The sequence below is a fragment of the Melopsittacus undulatus genome, chromosome 9 (genome assembly GCF_012275295.1).
Source record: "Melopsittacus undulatus isolate bMelUnd1 chromosome 9, bMelUnd1.mat.Z, whole genome shotgun sequence".
Taxonomy (NCBI): domain Eukaryota; kingdom Metazoa; phylum Chordata; class Aves; order Psittaciformes; family Psittaculidae; genus Melopsittacus; species Melopsittacus undulatus.
Window position 1 is genome coordinate 42,645,649 of NC_047535.1, and position 25,490 is coordinate 42,671,138.

A 25,490-nucleotide genomic window follows, 5' to 3' on the forward strand; every position below is an offset into this window, starting at 1 on the left:
CAGTGACAACACTCTTGTTACGGTCTCACACATCACCCTTACTGCAACACCAGCCAAGCACTCAAAAATACAAGTTGTTCAGAAGACTTTCAACCCCCTGAAATGAGTTTGTGCTCACTGAGCCTCCATTCTGCAGGTCCCTCCCATGCCCAGGACTCATCATTCAGTCCCACAGCTCCACTGGGCCTCCCCCTTCCCCTGATACATCTTCCCCTGCTTCGACATTACCCAGCATATACGGTATTTCCTCCTCACCTTTGGCTTTACATGGCAAGGACAAAACAGGAGGAGCGGAAGCAAAGTCACAAGCTCCCCTCCTCCTGCAATCTATGGTCCTGCTTTTCACTATTCAGTGTCTAACACCCTCTCCAGAACCCCCTTCAAGATGAGTTTAATCTTAGCAGTAAGTTGGACCAAACCCGAACGAGTTGCTCAATTCACTCTAGGCTGCAATGCCCAATGCCTACTTCCCTGCTGAAGCACAGCCCACTCAGACCTTCAGCAAACACCCAACTGCTCCAGTGCCAAAGCTCACAGCAGGGAAGAATAGTTGCAAAGCAGAAAATGCTCATAGCAGGCAGGCAAAGGGCTGCTGCCTACACATTACTAAATAACCTGAAGGTTTTCCAATGACTGTTACCCCAACTACACAAAACTCTGCAGGCAAAAAAAAGAGATTAAAGCCCAGAAGTTTTTTTTAGCTGGTATTTTTATTAGAACTCTCTACATAAAGCACCTTTGCCTTAAACTTACAGTACCTCTCTGAACAGTGTTCTTCTGTAATCCCACAAGATGCTTCAAACTACTCCGCATTTCTGGATTTGGACACTGCCACCTTAACAGCCTGCACAATGGCATCTTTATCAATGCCAAACATCTTCAGGAGCTCAGCTGACTTCCCGCTGCGTGGTACATGAGATACAGCCAAGCAATTGACTGTGATCCCAGGCTCACCCACCACTACAGCACACACTGCTTCTCCAATGCCACCTGTGGAAAAAAGAAGTTAAACAAGGCATGTATTGGCATGTTACCACAGGCAATATGCAGATTGCATGTATATCTGATCCAAAGGTCCATGCAAGCTAAATCCTCAATTCACAAGCTTATGAGAAACATCAATCACACTATATGTCTGAGTTGCCCATTTGTGAAATGAAGACAATTTCCTATTTCCAAGGCATTCTGAGGACAAGCAGCCTGCCATTTCTGAAGTACTTGCAAATTGGCAGGGAGAAACAAGTACCTCCGAAGGGCACAGAGCTGTCAGGAAGCCCTTACCACTTCAGCATCAGCTATAGAGGGCCAGGTTTAAAATATACTTAGACTGAGGAGTATTTACAAATGTACTTAGTGTGCTGAAAGGCTGAACTCCCACCAATCTCTATGGCGTTTAAGAGCTCCATCTTTCAGAGTGCCTGTACATGCTGCTAGGCACCTCTCTGAGTTATGCAACACATTCACAGCCTTTGGTTAGAGCTCAATTTCCACTGAATCACTATCAGGGATTTACAGACTGAATCATAATCATACAAAGGATGTAATGGGGAACTGTGTAGCAACAGGAGAGACAATGGAAGCAGGAGTATGGGGAAAGAAGAAAGCACAGGAGTAGTGTCCAGAGCATGTGCTCTTGAGACCTGGTAGGAGGGATACCTTGGTCCTAACACTTCAGTCAGGGTATATCAGGCTTTTTAGAGCTCCAGACATAGTGTGATTTAAACCAGTCAAACAGCCTCCAGCCAGAGGCACCTCCATAGATGTGGCTGGTAAGATCAACCTGATGTGGGCCTGCAACACACTCAGGCTTGTGAGGTGTTTACACCTGACCTTCCTTGGCTGCATCACACAGCCATGCCACAATAATTTACACGTTCCTCACCTCCAAGTGTGGTGATTTTGATATCCTGCAAATCTACAGTAAAATATTTGTCCAGAGTTGTAAGATGAGGCTGTGATGCTATTATTGTCCATACACTGGAATGAAAGTACCATGTAACCAGCACTTATGGCAACACCAGCTCACTTTACATACCCGGCAAGAGTGATGCTCACCTTAAATTAGGATAATATTCTCATAATTATATCTACTAATTTCTATTAGTAGATACCACAAATACCTACTAATGCCATAGTTCACAGCTGCCTCTCTGCTAATTTCTTCATCTCCCCCAAGAAGATCAAGCCTGACATGATTCACAACCGCTGCTCTTTGCACACAGTCTCATCTTCATGGGACATGTTTGCACAGGCAAGCTCTTGAAAACCAGTGTCAGCAAGACATGTCAGAGAGCAAGTGGCAGCAAATTAACCAAATTAACTCCAGTTGGCAGCTGCTCACAAATGCTGCTCCCCAGGGCTCAGTACTGGGGCCAGTTCTGTTTAGTAACTATCAATGATCTGGATGAGGGGATCAAGGGCACCCTCAGTAGGTTTGCAAATGACACCGAGCTGGGTGGGAGTGTTGATCTGCTGGAGGGTAGGAAGGGTCTGCAGAGGGATCTGGGCAGGCTGGGTCAATGGAGGACAATTCTATGAGGTTCACTCTGGAATTTACCCCAGAGTGACTGGAAACTGCCAAATCATCTGATTTCAAGCAACCTGGAATTGCTCTTTTGGATACAGGGAAAACTTAAAAAACCTGCACAGCAATGGTCTCTCTCACAACTTAAAACTCCAACAATTACAGCTGCTGTAAAAGCTATTCTGAGAACATTCCATGCAGAATCACTGCACCACAGCAGGAACTTACGATTTCAGTGAACACAAATGACTCAAGACTTCACTTGGACCAAGCACATGGAAGGGCACACAAGGTGATCAGAAAGGAGCCCTGATTAACCCATTATATCTGAGGAAACTTTCAATCCTCAGTGTCATCTTATAATCGTTAAGAGTAATAAGAAAGAATAAAACCTTTTGCTTTAACCGAATGACAGCATCAGGTCCCATATTTCTCTCAGATTAGAAGCTGTGAGGTTCCAACCCCTGGGGAATAACTGTGTGGACTGTGACCTCCTGGACCCAGCATACCTTCATGATAATGGTCCTCAACAGTGATGATTCTGCCCTTGGTTGCTCTTGCACTTTCCAGTATTGTCTTCTTATCCAGGGGCTTAATAGTAAAGGGATCAATCACACGGATGAAAATTTTCTCTGCAGAAATAGAACAAAATGAATTGCAACATGAATTTGGAGAACACAAAGACAATGCAAGCAGTTCAGGCAGCCCCTGCAATCTTTCAGAGCCATTATGAAACCTGTCTACACGAACAGGTACCCCAGTATCTGTACTAATGGCTTGTCTACCACTGAACCCAGTCAACCCTAAGTTTTGTGTATTATTTCTTCATGCACCTTGTGAGAGAGTAGCATCTGTCCATACCGCAGACAGGACTCTTGAGGCAGAAAAGTCTTGTATAAGTGACACCTGTCAGTAGCACACTAATCTAACTGGCCTTACCACAGGTAAGAGCAGAATCCAGTCACCAGGAAATTCTTCTTATTCAAGCTGTCAATCACAATTTTTTTCCCAGACCTTCATTCCACCTTTAACTTCATTGTCAATCCAAGCAGAATTTCCCCCTGCTTCTTCAGTCTGTATGCATTCTAAATCCTTCATTACAGCTGCCCACCTATCAGGTATGCCTGTTAGAACTGCCCCAGTCCTGATCATGGCACCCTTAATGTCACCATCAAACCCAGAATTTGTCCTGTCGTCACCAGGCAGGCCCAGATTGCTTGTTAAAGCTATGTACAAATGGTTATTGTTAATAAAGAATGGAAAGTTACACGAGTTTTTTTCTGGTCTTGGCTGGCTGAACACTGAGTCAACTCTTATACATAAAGAAGCCCTATATTATGCTGACAGTTTTGTGATTGAAGACTCTGTAGTGGGCAATATATTTAAGTTATTAGACTCTGCCTCTGCACTAAGAGGTTTTCCCTCCATAGTTGGTTATTCACTCTTTGAGATCAGCAGAGCTTCAAAGTGTGGTAAATGCAGAAAAATAACAATAATTCTAAAAATACAACTTTCACAATATCCTAAGCCTGATGGGCTCGATTGTACAAAGTATCTGTTCAATACAGCATACAGAACTACCCATAAGCCACAGGCAGCATTAGTTGTATTATCTCTTACTGTTGGTAATCTCCTCCTGGACACAGGCTACTAACTCACAGATGGATTTTTGATGGTTTCTTTCTCTTCTTATTTTATGGTAGGATGTTTATGTTTGCTGTGAGATGTCAGTGCATTTGAACACTATCACAGAATTATTGCCACCCACACCAGTTAAGTCGATACATTCATTCAAAAAACCGAAGTTAGCAGTGATCCATATACACACAAAGACACTGTATATCAACAGTGTTGTGTAAGAGCTCACACACCAGCTATGGCTCAGCCGACAAGCTGCATTCTGATAACAGGCCCCAGCCTGATTGCATTCTACTGTGCTGGTACCTTATCCTGCCCAGAGAACATGCCAGGGAAGGATCACCCTTGCTTCTCACACACTTCCCGTGAAACTCTGCCTGCAGAGATTCTCTGCCAGGCAGATTAGCAATTCTAATGAGACTTTGATCAATTTGGTAATTTTCATGGCTACTAATGCTGGTAAGATAACTAAACCCCACTCAACTAGGCAAGATTGGCAGATACACACCATGCTCCACTGTATCAGTGTAGCAGGTGACTAGCTGTCTATTACTTTTTAATTAATGTTTACCAACACAAAGCGTGAGCAGTTATGGTACTGATTTCTTTGCTGTATTATATGATAAAAAAGGAAAATGAAACTTAAACCAAAGAACAACCCCCATGATCTGCTCACCTTTTCTCAGCTGTTCTGCTGCAGCCAGAGCCTCGTGCAGAGTGACTCCTGCTCCAATCACAGTCACCTGGTCATCCTTACTCTTCAGAACCACCTGCAAGAAAGTGTTTCCATGTATTTTTAGCAGTAAATCTCCCTGATATTTCTAACATTTCTGGAGATTTTATTAAAAAGATCAAATCTTTGGCATTGGAATGCTTTAGAAGGAAAAGGGCTTTCACAAGAGCAACTTTGCATATTTTTTTCTGATTCTGTTCATCTGGACAATATTTACCTTTGCCTGCCCAATATGGAAGTCCTCATTGTTGTTGTAAATGACAGGATTTTCAGGACGACTGGTTCTTATGAAACAAATGCCCTGTTTCCGAAGTAAACATGTTATAAGTTACAAAACCAGAAACACGTTGACATTCTAGTTTGTAAACCCTGTGAAAAAAAAATACAGCAAAACAACTTTTTCTATTTGTCTTGTTTCCACCCTTCTATGTTACCTCTGGTTCTACTGAGTAACTCCCTCCCTACTTCCCATTAGTTAGTTTTCAACAGCTGGTTGTTCCAGACATTACAACACAGTTAATAACCTCTTAGAGTATGCTCATAACTTACAATTTTCTTTCTGATTCCAAGATCTTTTCTCTTTTGCTCTCTTATGGAAAGGAAAATTCTACTCAAGTTAATTAGAATCTTAGAACTTTGCCATACATGTGCAAATTTTACTCTATTGGCTTTAAAGCAAAAGCAGAAATGCTCAGCTGAACGTAAGGAAAAATGCTTTCCATCAGTTAGATGCTCTTCCAAAAGAAGTAAGCAACCTGTGCTTAGATCTAATCCCTCCCTCACATTACCTTACAATCTCCTCCCCTCTTTTTTCCCCCACAAACCACTCCTCATTTGTTACACACCAAATTCTCACACTCCTTCACTTCAAAGCTGTACTATCAAGACTAAACATCTTCTGATTATCTGCTCCTTTCTGAAGGTAAACTCCTACTGCAGCCAGAAGTATCAAAGATCAAGGAGATAACCTGACCCATGCTAATTATGACATTTGACCATTACTCTGCCGAATTAGCTGAAGTTTTGGAGAGATTAGAAACTGTGCCACAGCCATGTGGGAAGTCTTAGTCTTCTTCAGCCAGTGTCCTATTTAACTGCAATCCATCACTGGCAACAGAGAGCAGAAGATGACCAGAGAGACCATCAACCAGTAAAAAGGCCAGCTCTCAATATCTCCAAAAATGTAGACTCGCTAACCTAATAGATAACCTTACTCTGTATGGGCACATGATCAAAATCCTCAAAATCAATTCATCATTCTATATCCAACTTCAATTTTGACCCCAGAGACACCATACTAGGAGTGTATTTTCTATCAGTTTGCTAAAGACCATCAAGAGTTACACTTGTGCTTATTTCGAAGACAATTTAGTCCCAAACTGCAGTTGCTGTGTAATCATTTACATCTCCCCAAATCTGGCCCACAGCATTCCAGTCTGTTCATTCTGCACTAGCCTGGACAGAGTGTCTGTAGCCTTTCCATGCAAAGAAAACATCCCACTGCCACGCTGGAGCCTTTGAAAGAATTTATGTGGGTAGAAACATGCAAGAAACATGCCAGAAACAACAAAAATAGTGAAGAAAAAGAAAACAAAAAGTCCTCTGGCTCAGAAAGGCTGCGATGCAAACCTTGGTGTTGGCAGCTATTTCCACTGCTTTTTCAGTAGCTACAGCATCACTAGGGTAGAACACAGTGGCATTTGGAACAGCCCGGAACATGCACAGATCCTCCAGTCCCATCTGAGATGGCCCATCCTCACCTAAAAGAATTAAACCAGGGTTACAAAAGAGTAAGAGCATTTTTGACAATCACTCAATATAGCAGTGAGGTTCAATGTAAACCAGAAAAAACCCCAAAAAGTATAAAATCAGGCACACACAGGACATGCAAGTGTACCTGCTTGAGAAAAGAATCATCTTCTCCTTAACCTCGGAACCATCTAAACAGTAAATAAACATAGAAAGAGACTAGAAAGAAAGAGAGCTCAGGTTAAAAAGAAAAAATGGGAAATGAAGCGTAACAATAAAACAACACAAATGGAAGATAACCAGAGTAGGAAGGTACAGATATAGAAAGAGAGTCACAAAATATCTGAGCATCTTCAGATTTTATATTATTATGAATATATTTTATTCAGATACATACTACATGTATGTAGTGACCCTGCACAAGCAAAAATTTGTATTTGACACTAATGTTTCTCCAGATTTAAACTGCTGGAAACGTGGAAGAATTGCATGTGTCCCATCAGAAATGGAGAGTCCACTTGGTACAACTAATCACAAACTCTTAGTCTCAAGACTAAATGAAGGGTATGTATTTTCCAATACCATAAAAAGTCTTTCAAAGAGCAATACAGCATCCATATTGCTAATTCAACAACTCAAGCACCTTACACCGCAGATCTATAAAACAGACTTTTTAGCCAGAACTTGTGCTGGATGCCATGATTTTCACAGTTGAAGAAACAACCACCACAACACATCCCCCCAGCGACCTTACGTAACGGTGCTTTGGGAATGGCACAGTTCCAAACCATGCAAAGAGCTCTGAATGCAGGCACGTCACAGCCTGCAGAGCAGAAGCAGGGCAATAAGCCTTCCCACATGCACCCGACTCCACTACCTGTTACTCAAGAAGGACGAGTTCACAAGGAAGGAGGAGAGTATTTTCATGAGAGCAGCACAAAACTCTGAAGGACTTTAAACATGTTAAACAAATTAATCATTGAACCCTGCACTATACATTACTAATAATGTAAGCACAAAGCAGGAAAAGCGTGTCTTGGCTTTCAGTCACAACGTGAATAAAAGTCCTCAACATCAGTTTCTAACTCTGTGCACTCTGAGTGGGATCTCAGTGGGCATTTTCCTTTCCTAAAATGTGCTCACACAATCTATTCATAGAAAGTGGAATTAAGAACAAAATTAACAGGTACCTCAATCAGAATCTTACTCAAGATAAAGACAGCACTCGTGCTTCTCCTACTTTTGCTAAAACAGTGTTAATATCAGCATTCACAGTTCATACCAGTAATTTACAGATTAGCACTAGGCTGAGTTTGGCCCCAAGTGCATCTTTACAAAAATCCTGTTTTATGTGGTTTTAAAGTGATGCAGAGAATAATTGTTCAATTACATCTGCAAAGCCTACATTTATAGCTGAACAAAAAATGTGAGTCCTTAATATGAACAGTATAAAATGTCTGGAATATAAAACTTACTGCCGAAACAACTGATATTTCTATTTTTGACACATTTACACTATGATTTCTTTCCTATACATTCAGTTTAGGAAATACCAATTTGACATTATTCTCTTACGACCCTGAAAACATCTTTAATATTTTGGTCTGTCAGCAACTACTGCTTTAGGAGTGAACTTAGTACAAGTCCAGAAGGTCATAGATTTAATGGGACCAAATTTCAATGCAGCAGAAGCCCAGGTCTATCTAGAACTGCATTCATAAAACTTCAATTTTCACCACAGATCCCCTCAGGATTCTGAATTCCATGCAGACCCAAAGTTCTAATAGGAAGTACATTTTATACATACCCTTCCATTTAAAACTGCATTTTCTAACTGCTAAAAGATTTCTCTAAATTCCTTTTCTTTTGCAACTTGTTCAATAAACTTTGGGTGTCCAAATAATTTTCTGAAAAATCCCAGTTGAGGCCTGGACCAGACTTGTAACCCAAACCACTTCATAAACCTGTGCTCCACAATCACAGCTCCCAGCAGAGCTTTTCAAGTGCTGAACATCGAAACTTGGAAGTGCAGTTCTAGGAGGCAATCCAGGTAACACGAAGGAGTTTTGTCTTCTAATACGAGAAAAGACCAAAGCTAATTGTCTTTTGCATCAAGACCCTTTGCTGCTTACTAAAAGACTTAAACTGTATTAAACTAGACTACGATGAGATGGGAGGACTGATTTTAAAAAGAAAAGAGGCTTGTAATAGAATCCCTCCCTTAATGACAAACACAAGCCATAATCTGATATACTCTACTTACAGTCTCCACTACTAAAGCATGCTCCATACCGCTGCAAGTTAAGCTTGAGGTTCTGGATGAGACTACACTTTTATGAAGCACCTTTAAATCTTTACCAGTATTACAGGTTAAATTAGCATGCAAAGAGCCTTAATTTACTACCCATGTCAGCTTTCCCTGTCTTTCTTTTCCCCTATAAATGCCTAGTGGGTTTTCCAGCATCAATGTCTACTGTTATCTTCCTTCTTGGTATACAAGTCTGCTCCTGTTTTCTTGGGTGATGTCTAAGCTCTTTATTTAAAAATCCCAAAACTCCCTTCCTCCCTCAAATCAGAATCAAACGCCAATATGATCTAACACTTCCCAAACAGTTATGATGGGAACCAAAGACCAGAGAAGGTACTGCTAGCAAAAGTTCTCAGCCTGTTGCTTTGAGAAGTGCTGCCTACGCTGCAGCAAGTCTTGCAGAGAGGAGCCAGGGGCTCCTGTGGTAATAGAAACCAACAGGGAAACATCAGAGAAGCACCTCAAAAGAATTAAGATGTTCTAAGAAGGTGACATGGCTGACAGCCCAGCTGAAATACTGCTAAACCAATGCATGCGGCATGGGCACAAACAGGAGGAGTTGAAAGCCACCATGTGTGTCAGTGAACAGAAGAGCTACAGATATCATCCATGTAGACTTCTGCAGACTAGATATAAGGAAGAAATTTTTTACAATGAATGTGGTGAGGCAGAGGTTGCCCAGAGGCTGTGGATTCCCCATCTCTGCAGGCATTTAAGGTCAGGTTGGACAGGGCTCTGAACAACTTGGCATAGGTGAAGATGTCCCTGCTCACTGTAGGGGGATTGAACTAGATGAATTTTAAAGGTCCCTTCCAACCCAAAATATTCCATGATCCTGTAATTCAAGTTCCTGAATTATCTAACAGCTCTGCAGTGCACATTTCATTAGTATTTTGAGGTTTTGGGTTTTTTTTAGTCAACACAGCAAGTGTTCCAGTAGTCAGAAATACTGAGAGAAGTTGAATCAATTATTTAAAATTGGTGATCATCAAAGGCATAATAAACCAACGATATTTTTCCCTTGTAAAGTGCTTTTGAGACTAGTGAACAAGAGTGTCTGTGCCAGGATAGCTTTCATTAGTTTCTCATTATAGGGACTGGGAAACAAAGGTACAGTAAGCACATGACTATTCTCATCACTGAGGACATCAGCTGTAAAGATAGAAAAGAACCTAAGCTCCTAATTTTCAATCCAATTCCTTTATAACACTCTATATTTGTGGAGTAGAAAAGCTTGCAGGGAAAAGTTCTATTTTTATCAGGCCAAACAGATCAAAGAGGAAAAAAAAGGCATATGAGCTGATAAAGGCTTGAAATCCTTCTCATCCTTTCTTAATACAACATGTCTGATAAAAGTAAACTGTGAGCATGACTTCTTTCTATAAATGGTGCCATTGTTGTACCATCACAGCTATATTACTGATTGTCTCCACAAGGCATAATCAGTTTGACTGCTTGAAACTAAATGGATGGGAACTACTGATAAATAAGCCAAGAGTGCCCCTTACCAATAGAAACACCACAGTGCGACCCACAGAGATTGATGTTACTCTCAGAGATGGCTGCCATGCGGATCTGGTCAAATGCCCGTGTGAAGAAAGTAGCAAAGGTGCTGGCAAAAGCAACAGTTCTGTCACGAGTGGCACAACCAACCGCAATGCTCACCTGAAAAGAGGCAGATTGTACAAGAAGAGTGAATTCTTCATTTATCACTTGTTTCCAAGAGGTCAGCTGGGGGACTTCCTACCGAAAACTTCAGTGAGAAGCTGTCAATGCAGATTAAAAATCTCTGCTCCTCACTGTTCACTTTTCTAAGGAAAGGAGGCAATTCTCCCAGTATCTGTCCTCCAGTATCTCCTATGCTCCCTGCCTCAACTGCTAGCTCTTATTGTTAATGCTTACTAGCGCTTCTTTTCTTTATCTGTTCCAAGCAGCCATTAACAGAGTTTTAAGACTTATCCCCTTCTATCTTTTCCGGGATCAAAGGCTTACACTTTCAATACATAGGACATAGTGAAATTATCTCCATCAGACATCATTACTAAGTGGGAATGGATTTATCCATGTTATTCAGACTGGTATTTACTAAAAGGGCCCTTTTTCAGCAAGACAGAAATCAGAACAAGGCCCTTAAATTGTTTATTGCTACAATTACCCCATACGTTTATTTTACATAGAAACTAGTCTGCTCTTTATAGCGAATTTCTCCTAAGCTGTTGTAGATTCAAAATGTCCAACTCGAGCTCATGAAACTGCTCTAGTATAACATTTGCAAGAGATGGTCCATGGTTCTTTGGTCATAAATCATTAAAGACAAGAAGTTTCTGCCTGAATTTGTGTCTTTAATTCCATTTGCTTTGGTGAACCCCTACAGATAGCAACCAAAGACTCAACCAGGCGACTTACCAAATTATTTCAATCTTATTTTGACTAAAGACAACAGGCTGAATTTATGAACTGCTTCTCTGTCCTCACCTTTACACCTCAGTCTAGCCTGGAACTCACTGCCACATTGGAACATTCCTTTTCTTGCAAAATAAAATGACCCAAACTCTAAAAAAGCCTTTTCAGTTAAATCTCTACAAATCACACTTTGCAAAGTATTACTGTTTACGTATTGCCATCTCCTTGTGTTGTGCTGAGACAGACAATATGACCATAAAAGTAAAACGAGGAGTGAATTAGGAAAGAACAATCAATCAGAAGCACTCCTGTTGTATTACATGTGTCAGCTTTTGCCGTAGCCTAGTTTTTCCCTAAAAAGTGAGCAAGTCAAACTAAATATCCATGAATACACATATGAAGAGCAAATATTAAAATACCACTCTGAAAACTCAGACTGAATGACCTCAGATCCTGCTGTGTAATACCAGTAATTCATAAACCCAAGAAACCCATTACCATGTTCTGCTCAGCAATGTAGCATTCAATGTAGCGACTGGGATGTTCTTTCTTAAAAAGCTCTGAGAAGGTGGAGTTCTTTGTGTCTCCATCCAAAGCAATCACTCGATCATTAGCATGGCCCAGTTTTGCAAGCGCAACACCGTAAGCTTTGCGGGTAGCCCACTAGGAAAATCAAAATATAGCATTACTGTTATAACTCTGTTTCTAGCAGCTCTTTTTTTCCCCCATGAGTGTATGCACATACAATTAAAACCAATCAGGAAAGACATCAGTGCTGAAATCAGCAACTCTTTACCAACCTAGCTAGGAGATTTTGAAAACCTTGGTTTTCAATCATGGAAACTCACTTAACCTCATAGAGTTTCTTCAATTTTAAGTAAGCATAACATAGTTTGGATAATTGATAAGATAATAAAATGAATAAGAGTGATTTGACTATTTATATTTTAATAGATAATACCCAGTGAGATGACTGTCTGTGTGTCAGATCACAGAAGTAGGTGTTTACCAGGGTATTCAAAATAGGAGAAAAGAGGTAGGCAGTTGAAAATGGGACAAGGGATAACACCCAAAGCCTTCTGCCACCCATTAAGATATCTGACAAAGAGTGAAAAAGGAAAAGAGTACCTTTTCTCCCACTTTGTAAGTTGGTGGAGATGGCATCTTAATGTTTCTAATATTTACTACAGGTGCATCTTCTTCCGGGAGGGCTGGAGAAAGCTTTTTCTTATTTTGGATTTTGTCATCTATTTCCTGTATGACTTGTTCAGCCATGTTTTTGGGGAGGGGCTTCCCGTGCCAGCTTTCCTTATCTTCAACACCTGTGCATTTAAAAGTACATTATGGATAAGGAAAATATAGAAACTATTTAAGTTTTCTGCTGCAGATTTTACCCAGCTAGAAGTGGGTAACATTCTAGTACAGTATCTCAAGGAAGAACTGCTTTATTATTCCCACTGTAAACAATTACAATGGTATTCAACTGCATTAAGACATGTTCAAATACATAAGAGAAATAGTAACATTTCATATATTCTGAACTAGTGATGGAATTCCAGCATCATCTTCTGAAATTGTTTTTAACTTGGCACCCTAAGAGACCTGGTCCATTAGAGTGGCAAGCAGTAAACCAGTGTTAACAGTTAACACAAAATTTCAACAGTGAGGTCTAATCAAGCTCAGCTAAATTTCAAGCAACAGTTTTAACCCAGCTGTCTAATTCAAACAAGACCTGACATTTTACAGGTTTATTTAAATAGCTTCTGATGACTTTTATCTTTGTGCATCCAGCACTAACAGCAAAATTACCTCTTTGGCTGATATGCTGCTTTTCACCGAGTAAATTGCTAAGAATAATGAATTCTCCTTGCTTAGTCAATGAAAAGAAATGAAGATATTTACTCTTGTTAATATTTATCTGGTCAGAAAGGCAAATTCATAAAGTGCCGCTAAAAGCTGTAGCTGAACAGAATCATGGCAACTCTTGACATGCTGAATACGCATTTACTCCATTCTATGGATACAGCACTCATTAGCTAGCACACATCTCACTTCCAAGAACCCAAATCATTTTCTTAGGACTAATGCTGCTGAGAAGTATAAGGGTTTGAAAGAATTCCTGCATGCTGTTGCTCAAATGTACACCTTTGTTCCCTAGAAAATGACATTTAAGCAAGTTTCACACTACATCAAAACTGCAAAAGCATTTTAGAGGCAACATAAACTCCAAAAGTCAACTACTCCTGTATCTCGATGAATTACACATCAGATCATATGAAATAACTTGCAGTATGAGGTAGCTTATGCACCATGTCTCATACAGTTTTGTCAAAACTGTAAATGTAGCATCCCTCCTCATTTCCTATGCATTTACACTGCCTGGCTGGTAACAAGCAGATCCTGTTATCTGCAGCACCAGGAGGAGGGAGCTTCCATGAAAAAGTTACTCCTTCTCAGAGTAGTCTCTGTGAGTCTAGGGATCAAGAGCAATCCAAGAAGGTTGCCCTCTTGTGCTAGGGCAAATTTCAAGTCCAATGTTCTCCCATGCCCCCGGCTGTCTTCCAGACTAGAAAAGACTTCTTAAATAGAACATCAACCTTTTTCTAATGTATGAAACATTAAACTTCTATATTTAACGATTGCGCCTTTATTGCACTACATACATATTATTATACACATGCACATGCAAAGCAATAGATGTTTTATTACCTGATATGCCTCTGCCTTTAAAAGTCTTTGCAATTATAGCTGTTGGCTGATGTTTGGCCTGGCCAAAGGCTTTGCAAAGTTCCTCCACACTGTGCCCATCAACAATGATTGCATGCCAGCTAAGAACACAAACAGATCAACTGTTTCTAAAGGGTTTTAGCATGTGACACTCTCTGGTAGTTAGCAATAACAATAACGAATACTAACATCATTCCAATGCTATGTCTTTTAAAGACCCAAACTATGCCAGAAACACAAAACAACATTCATTTGAGATCATAAAATACTATAGTCCCTCTTTTATAATGCAACATAAGTCACAGAGGGACTAGCAAAATTCACAGCTGACAGGTCACTAAGTTATCCTGCATTTCTTCAGACATAATGGCCGTTTTTAATCACAAGAGCAAATCAGACATCTAGAAATCAATTAAAAAACTGACAGTGAAAGTTGAGTCATTGTTTCCATGACCTTCTTTCTGCTATGACAGTACCTTCAGTCACACAAAGTTACAAAATCAGGTTTTAATGTGATAAAAAATCCTCTAAAAATTATCTGAGTAAGCAATCCTTCTCTTCTTCCTCTAAACAAAACATTCTGCCAATTCTCCTGCTGTAGAATTTTGTAATAATAGTACTAAAGATGGCCACCGTTAGGCATTCTGAAAGACCATCCTTGGTGATGATATCCTTGAGAGCTGAAAGCTCACGTGAACAAAGCAAATGAAACATACAGCTTCAAATGGGAGATGACACCGAACTTCTTCTAATCACATACCCAAAGGCTTCACAGCGTTTCTGGTAAATCTCAACATGATGCTGCAGAGGAGCAGGGTCACTTTGTCCAAGACGGTTAACATCAAATATAGCAACCAGATTATCAAGTTTGTAAAGCCCAGCAAAGGCCATTGCCTCCCAAACAGAGCCTTCAGACAACTCTCCATCTCCAAGCAGACAATACACTCGATAGCTAGAAGAAGAAATTAAAGTAAAAAACCAAACCCAATATCCCAAACAAGGTTTCACATGTAAGCACAGTTAAATCACTGTAAAACCCCTCTAACAATTCAGAGAGAACTCACTGCTTTTTCTATTCCAAACTCAATGCCCATTGCTCAGTGCATTCGCCTCAGATAATTTTACATAGCTACTGAACATAAATACTTTTGAGCTGCTACATATGAAAAAAATAAGAGGAGAAATACCATACTCCTTTTAAAAACATTCTCTCAAAAAGAAAAGTCAAATCTTAAGCTTTCTATTGCAAGGCCTGAATGAACAGGCCCATTACACACTGTCACTGTGACTCAGCAAGATCGTCAACAATGCATGAAAGATTACTGTCTGCTGCTTCTTTCCTCCCATATACTCTCTGGAAGGACGACTAAGAATTTCCTTTCAGGAACTCTATAAATTGCAGATGAACTCAGCTATGAATTAAAGCATGTTGCATAACCAGGTTCAGAGTTCTGGAAAAAGAGAACCAACATGACTATGTAGATGATTTCTCCAAGCACTGAAGATCTTTATTTAGGTAAGCTCAGGTAGCAGCAGTACTGCCTGATTTCTATGAAACCCAGGCAATGTATGGTTTTTATTGCCACCTTATTTTGTATGACAAAACTTTATAAGTGAACTTACAGTAAATCAGCTGTCAAATACAGAATTTTAAAACAAAATAACCAAGATGGCTGTTAATGATTTTTTTTAACTAGACATTAAGCTATAATAGACTTTTGATGTGAATCCCACCTGCCTTCAGCTAAATCTAAACTCCTTCCACATAAGCTGCTCCCCAGTACTGCATGCAAGACCACCTTTTTCTTCTGTCATGTAAGCACTGGTTAGATTTTTTCCACACGTAGCATCTGCTAAACTCAATTAAAATCAGCAAGTCATCTTTCAGAGAAATGATTTCAAGCTAGTGAAGTGTAGAACACACTAACTGGGCAGCCAGAGCTCGAATGTTCTAGAACTGTCACATAAAATATATCAACTACATCAGGCTATTTTCCTCCTCCTACAGATTTGCCTTTAGACATCTACTTGTGGCAGAAGCAGTCATTTTTGTATCTGTAGAGCTGAATGCCTTTCTGATAACATTTTGAAGCCCTACTTTATGATTCAGTGCTGCTATTATTGACCATAACAGTTCATTATCTAGATATGTGTTCTCCATTATTAGACATTTGACTTGGAACAGACACATTTCCAGTATGCAGCTTCCATCTAAGGGGACACATACCAGTCTCAAAATGGCTAATGGAAGTTAGAGGCTGCTCTACATTTTACTGTCTTCTCTGTTAGGGAACATCACCTTGCAATACTGCCAGGGTACAAAAAGGGACATATATATGCACTGATTCTTGCTAATCTTTAAATACTTGGTAGTTTCACTGGCAATGGCTTTGTAATCTAGGCTAGTAATCCGCAATTATAAACCTCAATTTGAGATCAGATTTGGGAATGGAGACTAAAGGTTTGGGTTTTATTTTTTCCTGATTAAGAACATGGTTTCTTTTCACAAAATATTCCAATTGACTGCCTCTAATCGTGAAATACATGACGATGGAATTACCTGGCTCTGTCAAAGTATTTGCCAGTGTATGCCATTCCACATGCTGCACCAAGACCCTGACCAAGGGATCCAGTGGCCACATCAGTGAATGTTTGTCTCTGAGAATTAAAAGACAACAATTACTGTACAGTGAAGAAATAGAGAAATTAAATTATAGTGTTAGAAGATTGTTCATTATACATCAAAATTCAGCTTCTCAGGCATAACAATATTGTATAAGTGCCTCCAAATCTTGCCATTCCCCTTCTTTCCATGCAGTGCATGTACCTTGATGATCAGTATCACAAGCTGACCAGGCTCTCTGAGAGGGAAGGCTACCAATGGCCCAGGAATTTTTTCAGCTATACTTTGGATGGCAGCAGTCAAGAATTGATGGTTTTGGGAATGGGAAGACCAATGAGGTGACCAAATAACTCAAAGCTTCTTAACAGACAAGAAAAGCCATGCAGGAACTTGTTTCAGATGGATAATATTGACTGCTGGGGAACTTTACCAGAACAGTAAAGTTCATTTTTACATGCTCGTTCAAACACAGACACTTATTCAGTTGTGAAGTCATAAATATCACCATCCTTCTTATAAGTCTTTATCTTTCCTGTACTATAGCTGGCAACCAAGAACTGCTTCAAGATATATGTGCTACTTGTTTTACAAAACCCACCATCTTGTATTAAGGTTATAAGCACTCACTGGCACTGGGTGTCCTTCTAAGACAGAATCAATTTTCCTCAAGTTCAGTAATTCTGCTTCTTGTAGAAAGCCAGCCTCTGCCCAAGCAGAGTATAAAATTGGTGCTGCATGACCCTAGAAAAAAAACACAAACTTTAAGCAAAGCGCAATTTTCACAATATCCTAGTATCAAGACAAAATTCTGCAAAGCTGACAAACCATAGAATCAGGTTCTTATGTCAACTAGGAAGGCACCGAGTTAAAAAACACTTTCATTTTTACAATGCAGCATTCGTACTGATGCTTGTTTCAAGTCCCCCATTCCCTTGCTTAGAGCACCCTAGACAGCTGACTACAGTTAAGACAGAAAGAATGCAGCACTCTCAAGGGCTATTTAGGATGTCCTCAAGAAAATCAACATGGAAGGCTAAGACAGTCTCTGGCAGCCATGCATTTTCAGTTCCAAGAAGTAGGTTTGGTATCCATATAAAACCCTTTGATTCAATCTCTTAGGTACTGTTTTCAAAAACAGAGCCCTTCCTATACACTAAGCTAGTGTAAACAGATGGATGAGCAAGCGTTAGCCCATTAAATCTTCTTCAATACATGTGTATTCAAGGTAATATGCAGTGAGTGACAACAGGAAAAATTGTAAGCTTTAAAAGCTTGGATCCTTGTGGCCAGGTCTGATTGAACAACTGCAAAGTAGTAGTTATCTTCTGCTCGTGGAGTTCTTAGAAGTCAAAAACGTCTGCAGAGGTTTGAAGCCATTTATCAACTCTGAGAAGAAACCCCTATTCATTAGAGACAGGTAAGGCAAACATGAAGAAGCGACTGTCATTGCTTAACCACCTCAGCATTAGCTGTTTGCTTCCTATCTAATTATTTATTTCAGATCTACACTATCAGCTATGCAACACTACAGTAAGCCACCATTTGAGGAACTTGACTCAAAGATGGAACCTGCTTCACTGGAGTACTTGATCTGCCATTTTTCACATCACTATGTTTTCTGAAGGTCCTTCACCTGCCTTTATGTCATATGATCGAAACGTCCTTGTGATTTGCAAGGGCACAATGCAAAAAGGATAGAAATGCTAATGGCCGGTCCAGGTTGTAGTTTTATCTGTTTTCTGAACCACACTGGCTTCAGAAATGGTACTGACTTTAATATCCTACTGGCACAGTAAGAATGCCAACTATTCACTAACCTACCACAACTATTTCATGTAATGCTCCCTGAAAAGCCGACAGTAATTGGTGCACATTGTGACGTGCCTGCATGCATATCTGCACAGCTGCATTTAACAAGTAGAGCACAAAAGCTAACTGCAACTTGCTCATTAGAAAATTGGTTAAGCCTAAATATAGCAGATGTTAATATTTCTTGATAGATTTTCATAGAGAATATAATAACATTATTTAATACTAGAACAACTGAAGTCAGTGAAGTTAAGACTTATCAAGACACATTATACAGACACTTCTTAAATATTTTTGAGTTATGCTTCAACTTAATCAGCTTTTACTTGTCTTTCTGAAGTAAACAAATTCCAAGCTCTCAAATATTTCCAATAGACTTCTGAGTAGATGCAAACATAAGTAAGCATTAAGTCAAGGAAGACAACCTGATTGTATTTAGACAGCTAGCAGAGAGCAACAGTATAGCGTAACAGTTGTTTTACCTTTGAAAGAATAAACCGGTCGTTGCTGGCATTTCTGGGATCTTGTACTTTGTACTTCATGGTATGGAAAAACAGCACAGACATAATCTCTGCTGCACTGCAACATGATGTAGGGTGGCTACAAGTCAAGACAGACCCAAGATTACAACTTCTCATTATTGTTTGTTTAGGATCATATCTTAAAATATGACTTTATCAAGTCCCCTATGACCCATCCCATCTACCATTACCCTAATGACAATTAGTTGTACTTTGAGACAAAGGGAGCCTTCTTATCTAGTTGAAGTGGGTATTAAAAGACAGAGCATGGTGACAGTTCAAGGACATATCTTTTAGAGCAATTTGTTCTTCTTCATGCCAAGGAACACCACACTAATCCATGACTGTGAAGCACAGGAAGCAGTATGACCCTGTGTTTGAAATCATACTTTACTGGTTTATCTCATAGCAGAAATTCACACTGGTGCAGAGGAAACAAAGACAGCTTTCCACAGTATTTTAGCCACTCACTGAGTAAAGGAATTAAAAATGTGGCATCATGACTTACTCAGGCCCCACTGCACAGGCAAGGACAGGTAACGCAAGATTATATTTTGAGGAAAGCTCTGGAACATTTAGAACTGTATCACATAGGGTACCATTTTCTTTTACCATGTTAAAGCAGACAGAACTAGAATGCTAATTTCTAAAGAGAACATTAAATAATACAATTCTTCTACTAAAACTGGACGCAAAAATTTGCTGTCTCCAGTAAAAACCCAGAAAGAAGCACATTGTAAAATCCTAATTTGCTTAATCTTTGGCCAAGAAAGGAACCGATATTTTCTACATTTACATCTGTATCAGGCTGAAATACTGAACTACTTGGTTTGTCAAATGTTTGTAAGTATCTGGAATAGTCTCTCCCATTGAACTATCTGGGATAATTTTTGCAACAATAACTTAGCTTAGAAATACACAAGGCTCATTTCAGAAGAAAGTATTCCATAAAGTAGCAACACGTAAATGCAAAACTACATGAAAAGAGTTATTTCCAAGTGCCAAATATTCACTTATTCTGAGACAAGGTAGATATTTAATTTGAAGTACAGTAGAGGGCATATATTTGATTTTATCTACTGTGATTTCAAATAACAATAACTGTAGTTCTTACACACCTTGAAGGCACGGCACTACTTGACCACCTAAGTGCATTATTAGCCTTAGCTTTTTAATTCTTATAAGGAGTTAGAAGTCTCTTTAAAAACCTCTACTGAGTGCAGAAAGTAGCATTTTTCAGATTTTAGTGGTGTAAACAGGATCATTCTTGAATGAGTGATTGCTACTGAGGTACAGGACAGTGAATGATGAACAGTAGAAAGGTTATGGCTGCAGAAATCTGCACCAGCCTTGAAAATAACTTGCAGTCTCATCTCAGTTTCTCTTCTACCAACATTAATCTTTCATCTTTAACATGATACTCTTAAAATATTTGACCCTTCTTGTAAAACAGCACAAACTTATTACGAAAGTGTCACATTTCTTTTCCCACATGTACATTTACCATGCATGTTAGGATTAGACAACACTTTCAGTAAAACTTTAATATTCTCTTCTTGTAGTAATGAACCTTCAACCCACCCCCAACAGTGCTGTAATAAGAGAGTAAAAACATGCAAAACACTAGCATAATCTGAATTACGGTTAGTGTCCATCCCTTAGTAAGTACTCACACACAGAGAACCAAAAGAATTAGCTTTAAACCATGGTTCAAACATATTAGTAAATATATATGTATTTGAGTTAATCAATAAGCCTTACATGCTTGTTTAAAGCTTTCATTCCTTTAATTTTATTAACTTTATACTTAACCATACTTCTATGAACTCCTGGTCTTGGTAAAAAAAGTTTTAAACAACCTAAAGTGGTAGCATGTGGAAATAAAAAAAGTAGAAAAATTTATTAAAATACCTGAAAATAATAAAATAATAATAATAAACCTTGTTAAAACTGCAGGTTAAATTACTTTCTACTAACAAAAAATAGCAAAAATTTAACTACATATTGGATACCAGAAATCATTTTACAAATAACTACACCATTTTCTTTAAATACAGCCATATGAACCACATCTACTGGTCTTATCTTAGCTCATACGCTTCTAGTAAGTTCTGTTAAAAGGACTCCTTATTAAGCCTAACAAAGTGTATATGGATTACTTTGTACAAGGGGAGAAAAAGACACAGCAAGTCATTGCCACTATGGTCACAGTCTCCCACATTTTGTTCCCAACAGGTGAATAATCCAGAACTCTGCAGCAGGGGCCCCATCAACACGCTTCCTACTGAAGAAATGCCTCAACTTCAAAATACAGCCCTTTAGTAGAAAACTAAAGTACACTGGAACACTAAAATCCTCGATCAGCACAAATCAAGGGTAAAATAATTACTCCAGCATAGTTTTGTGGGGTATTTTTAATACTCTACATCAATTCATATTAGCTCCACCTACGCATTTCAACTAAACAGAAGAGTGGTGGAATGTTAAAATTGAATGTGGAAAGACAAAAGCTAAAAAAAGAAAAAGGAAAATGACCTGCAATAAATGATGATACCACATGTTGGGAAATGTAACTGCCTCTTAAGAAACCCTTGCAACTTCCACTTTTGAGATGTAACCACCTAATTCTAGGAGGCCAGGAACCATTTCACAGTATCAGAAACCTATCATTAGTTACCAAAAAGCCTCTACCAGCTTTGATTAAAATGTCTGCACTTCTTATCTAAAAGAAGAACTTCTTCCATACCCAAAAGCAAGTAAATTCAATCTTTACAACTTAATCAAACATTTCCCCACCTAGGGCTTTTTAAGCACAACTTTTTTTTCCAGCTCACTGGATTTTTCTACTGCACCTGGTAAAGTACTCAAAGTGCTATGTTTGAGCATCTTCAGGATCAGACTGCCTGGTCCTTTAGCTCTTGTCCAGACAAAGGCCACAACTTAACCAAAGTTAGAACAAGCAAAAATTGCAACAACTGGTATGTCAGATCTACCAGGGAACCACCTGTGTTGCAACATAGTCACAGTGTATGGAAATTACTTCCTTGAGAGTAGCAGGCAGGTCTGGTTTTGTTTGAAGTGCTTTTATTGCAAGTATTTCCTTCACTTTTACAAACTGCACCTTTAACAAACACAAATTTCCTTAACAGAGTCAATGCAAGCATGACAATTCTTATTAACTGTAAGCCTCTACTTAAATTTAACTTGCGTTCAAACATTTTTCTACACTCCTAGTGTACACCAGCAACTTAAACAAATCTTACTGTCTCATTCAGGTTTTGGACAACACATTCATAAGGTGTAGAAGCTCTTTTAGAAATGTACATGATTTATGTAACTGTAACTGACTCTGAATGTCTTTTTCTTACAGGCACATTACTACACCATCATCTCAGTAACCAAATATTACTAGTTAAGAAAATATATGGCTTGGGAACAGAATCTGCCCTGCAGAACCCATCTTTCATAATCTGGTTGTGTAATAAGTTCAGACTCTACAGAACTTCAGTGCTAGAATAAACTTGAGGGATTAAGGAAATGTCTTTGCGCAAGAAGTACTCAGTATTGTAGCATACATGAAACAGGAATTAAAATCTTGAGTAAAACTAATTTTACTGTTTCTTCATCAGTATGGGGAGAATGGTTTTACTGTTGAATTTCATGGACCACAAAAGAGACGGCTGTAGCAAGATTCTTATTCTTTAATAGCACATCTGACAAAACAGAAGTAATTTTATCTGTAAATAAGCAAGCGATACCATACAAGCTCTGAGGCTTGCTTAAAATACACTCTAGAAGATGAACACTGAAGCTGAAGCTCTACTAAGTAAACTTAGCACATTTTTTCTTACCTACAGTTTCACACAGGCACGTGTAACATTGCCTGTACATTGTAGCATTGAAACAAATCAAGCATTAAAAGAGCAATTGTTGGGTATCCTGCGCTTCCTTTTCCAGACTGGAACAAACAAGCCACGGCTTTGTAAAAACCTGCTCCTGTGGCTGGCTGAGTGTTTCTCCTTGTCCCCACTGCATTTTACAGGCAGAACCGAAGCAGCGTTTCCATTTGCTGCATGTAAAAGGAATGAGTAAAGTTCAGTTTCGGTAAGCCTTGTGAAAGGGCCACGTGGGTAGCCCATGCCAGACACAGGGTGGGCACTGTAAGGCAATTCAAAGCAGCAGCTTTAAAATACTTCATACCCCACCTTCTCCACACAAACCTCAGATTCAGAAGGATTCCAGGATTTCTTCGATTTTTTTTAACGCTACAGCCAATTTCAAAGAGGTCCAAAGGAGGAAATTGCAACAAGATGGGATATATTAAAAAAAGAAGGAAAAAAGCCAGCACTCCACGTGGAAGCGCTCAAAAACGTTATTCAAGCAGAAAAAATGGCTTTAATTTTACATGAGTAAAAGCGGATTGTTTGCAGAGATATTTTCCATAGGTAAAGCATGATCAAAAGAAGGATAACTCTGGAATCTGCACACATCAGAGCCTCCGCTAAACCCTGTCCAGAGGCCTGAATAAACTGCCCATTGGAGACCGCGGGCATTTCACAGATAATCCCACTTGGGCTCACTTGAAATTCTGTGCGGAATTAGTTCCAACTGACGGGCACGGAATGAAAAAGAAACCGTTTGTGCCTCGGGCACAGATTCTTTGGTTTCCAGCCGTGCACCAAGTTCCCATTCCCGGCCCCTCTCCGCAGTCACAACACCGGCCGCCCCCGGGAGCACCGCACAGCGGACCCACAGTCGCCATTTCCCAGTGTAGCATCTCCACATCACCCGGTCCGAGCCGGGCCCCGGCATGCCGGGGACAGTGTGGGTGTTACGGGATAGGGGTTCTAGCGGGATTCGGCCGTGACCACCGCAGCATCACCCCCCGCCTTCAGGGTCCCTTTCCCCGCGCAGCGCACATCCCACCCTGCTGCGGCCCCAGTCCTCCCGGCAGCCCAGGGGAACGGATGGGCCGCAGCATCCCCTGCTCGGAGTCCTGCAAAACGGGCATAAAACAGGGACCGGGGCGAGGGAACGGGATCTCTGCCCTCCGAGCAAGCAGCGTGACCCTAGGCAGCGGATAACGGGCTAAGGAAACGGGGCGCAGCCCCTCTGGCCGCCGCTCCTCCTCCATGCGTGCCCCGGGATGAGGGAGCGCGGCTCGCTGGAGTGGCGGGGCCGGTCTGCGGCCAATGCTGGGGCGCAGCCCGTCCGCCTCACTCACCCGGAGCCGGCCGCAGTGGTGGCCTTGATGGAGCTGATGCGGAGCCGGTTGGCCGTGTCCTTCAGGGCCTGCAGGGTCTGCTGGTCGGGCTTGTGGTAATCCTCCATGAGGGCGAAGCAGCAAGGGCGGCGGCGGAGCTGGGCAGGAACGGCGGCAGGCAGCGCGGCTCACCGGGCCGTGCGCGGGGCGGGCACACGCAGCGAGCGAGAGGGCGCGGCCCCGCGCCCCACCTCCCGCCTGCGCCAGGGCGCCCCCTGCCGGTGCCAGGAGGCGCTTGGGGCGCCCGCCCGTGGCCATGCGCAGGCGCCATTCCCCCGCCTCGCCCGGCGGCCCCTCAGAGCCCCCGCGCTGTGAAGTGGGGTGGGGGTCCCCGTGTTTTATACCGTCCAGAGCGCTGCAGGATAACGTTGTTGCATTGGGTTTCCAGCTGCAGCCTGCGCCTGTCTGTAAAAGAACTGACTGCATCCAACGCCTCTGAACGGTAACTTTGCTCCTCTGTGATCAGCAGAAGCAGTTCGCTTCAGCAAAGCTTGATTGGTCTTTTTGCACTGTAGCCTGCCTAAGCACAATCGTGTAGGCCAGGGGAAAGAATGTAGGTTCCTGGAACTGTGAAACTAAGAGGAACAAGGAACTTTTGCGGTCGGGAGTTGAGGTTCGTCTGGGTCTCAGTCCTATGAATATGTTAAACGGATTGACTATAAGGAAGTTTGACTCTGTACCCACAAGTGTGCATGAGGGGTGTGAACGCAGGCCCCCAGTGCCGTAAATAAACCCTAGCTCCACTGACTTTGGCTACAGTTACATTTTTCTAGATGTGAGCGCTTCTCACACTCTGCACAGGAGGAACAGTAACAAAATTACCGTGTGTGGCTGCTTTCCCCCTAAAAATAAAACTAATAGTTCTAAAATATATGTTTAAAAACCTGACAAAACAGCTTTTGCACAAAAGATGGACTGCACCAGCCATCAATCACGAAATGCATTTTTCCTACAATTCTAAGCACAGTGACATCAAAGCTTACAAACCTAACCAGCAAGTTGAATATTTCAAATGTGTTCTAGAAAACTCAAGCAGCACTAGTGACAATCTGAAAGAAATAATAATAAAATGTTTAAACAGCAAAAAATGTCGAATACCTCACATTTTGCTCATACCTGCACTACACTCCCCATGCATTTCAGCGTTATGCCCATTCATAGTTTGTCCAGAAGGCTGTATTTTGTAATTTAA

At 40.6% G+C, this 25,490-nt stretch overlaps 1 protein-coding gene across 1 annotated transcript; it reads right to left on the bottom strand.

The window, feature by feature from the left end:
• Window positions 1–691: 691 nt before the first annotated feature.
• On the bottom strand, window positions 692–24,452 carry TKT (transketolase). The gene is made up of 14 exons (XM_005145811.4): window positions 24,260–24,452; window positions 18,997–19,114; window positions 17,333–17,446; window positions 16,643–16,740; window positions 14,843–15,034; window positions 14,065–14,183; window positions 12,484–12,677; window positions 11,854–12,018; window positions 10,461–10,617; window positions 6,525–6,655; window positions 5,113–5,196; window positions 4,839–4,932; window positions 3,034–3,156; window positions 692–990 (listed from the first exon to the last, which is right to left on the bottom strand). The coding sequence occupies exons 1-14, from the start codon at window positions 24,364–24,366 to the stop codon at window positions 803–805; spliced, it is 1,884 nt and encodes a 627-aa protein (XP_005145868.1). The 5' UTR covers window positions 24,367–24,452; the 3' UTR covers window positions 692–802.
• Window positions 24,453–25,490: the final 1,038 nt, after the last annotated feature.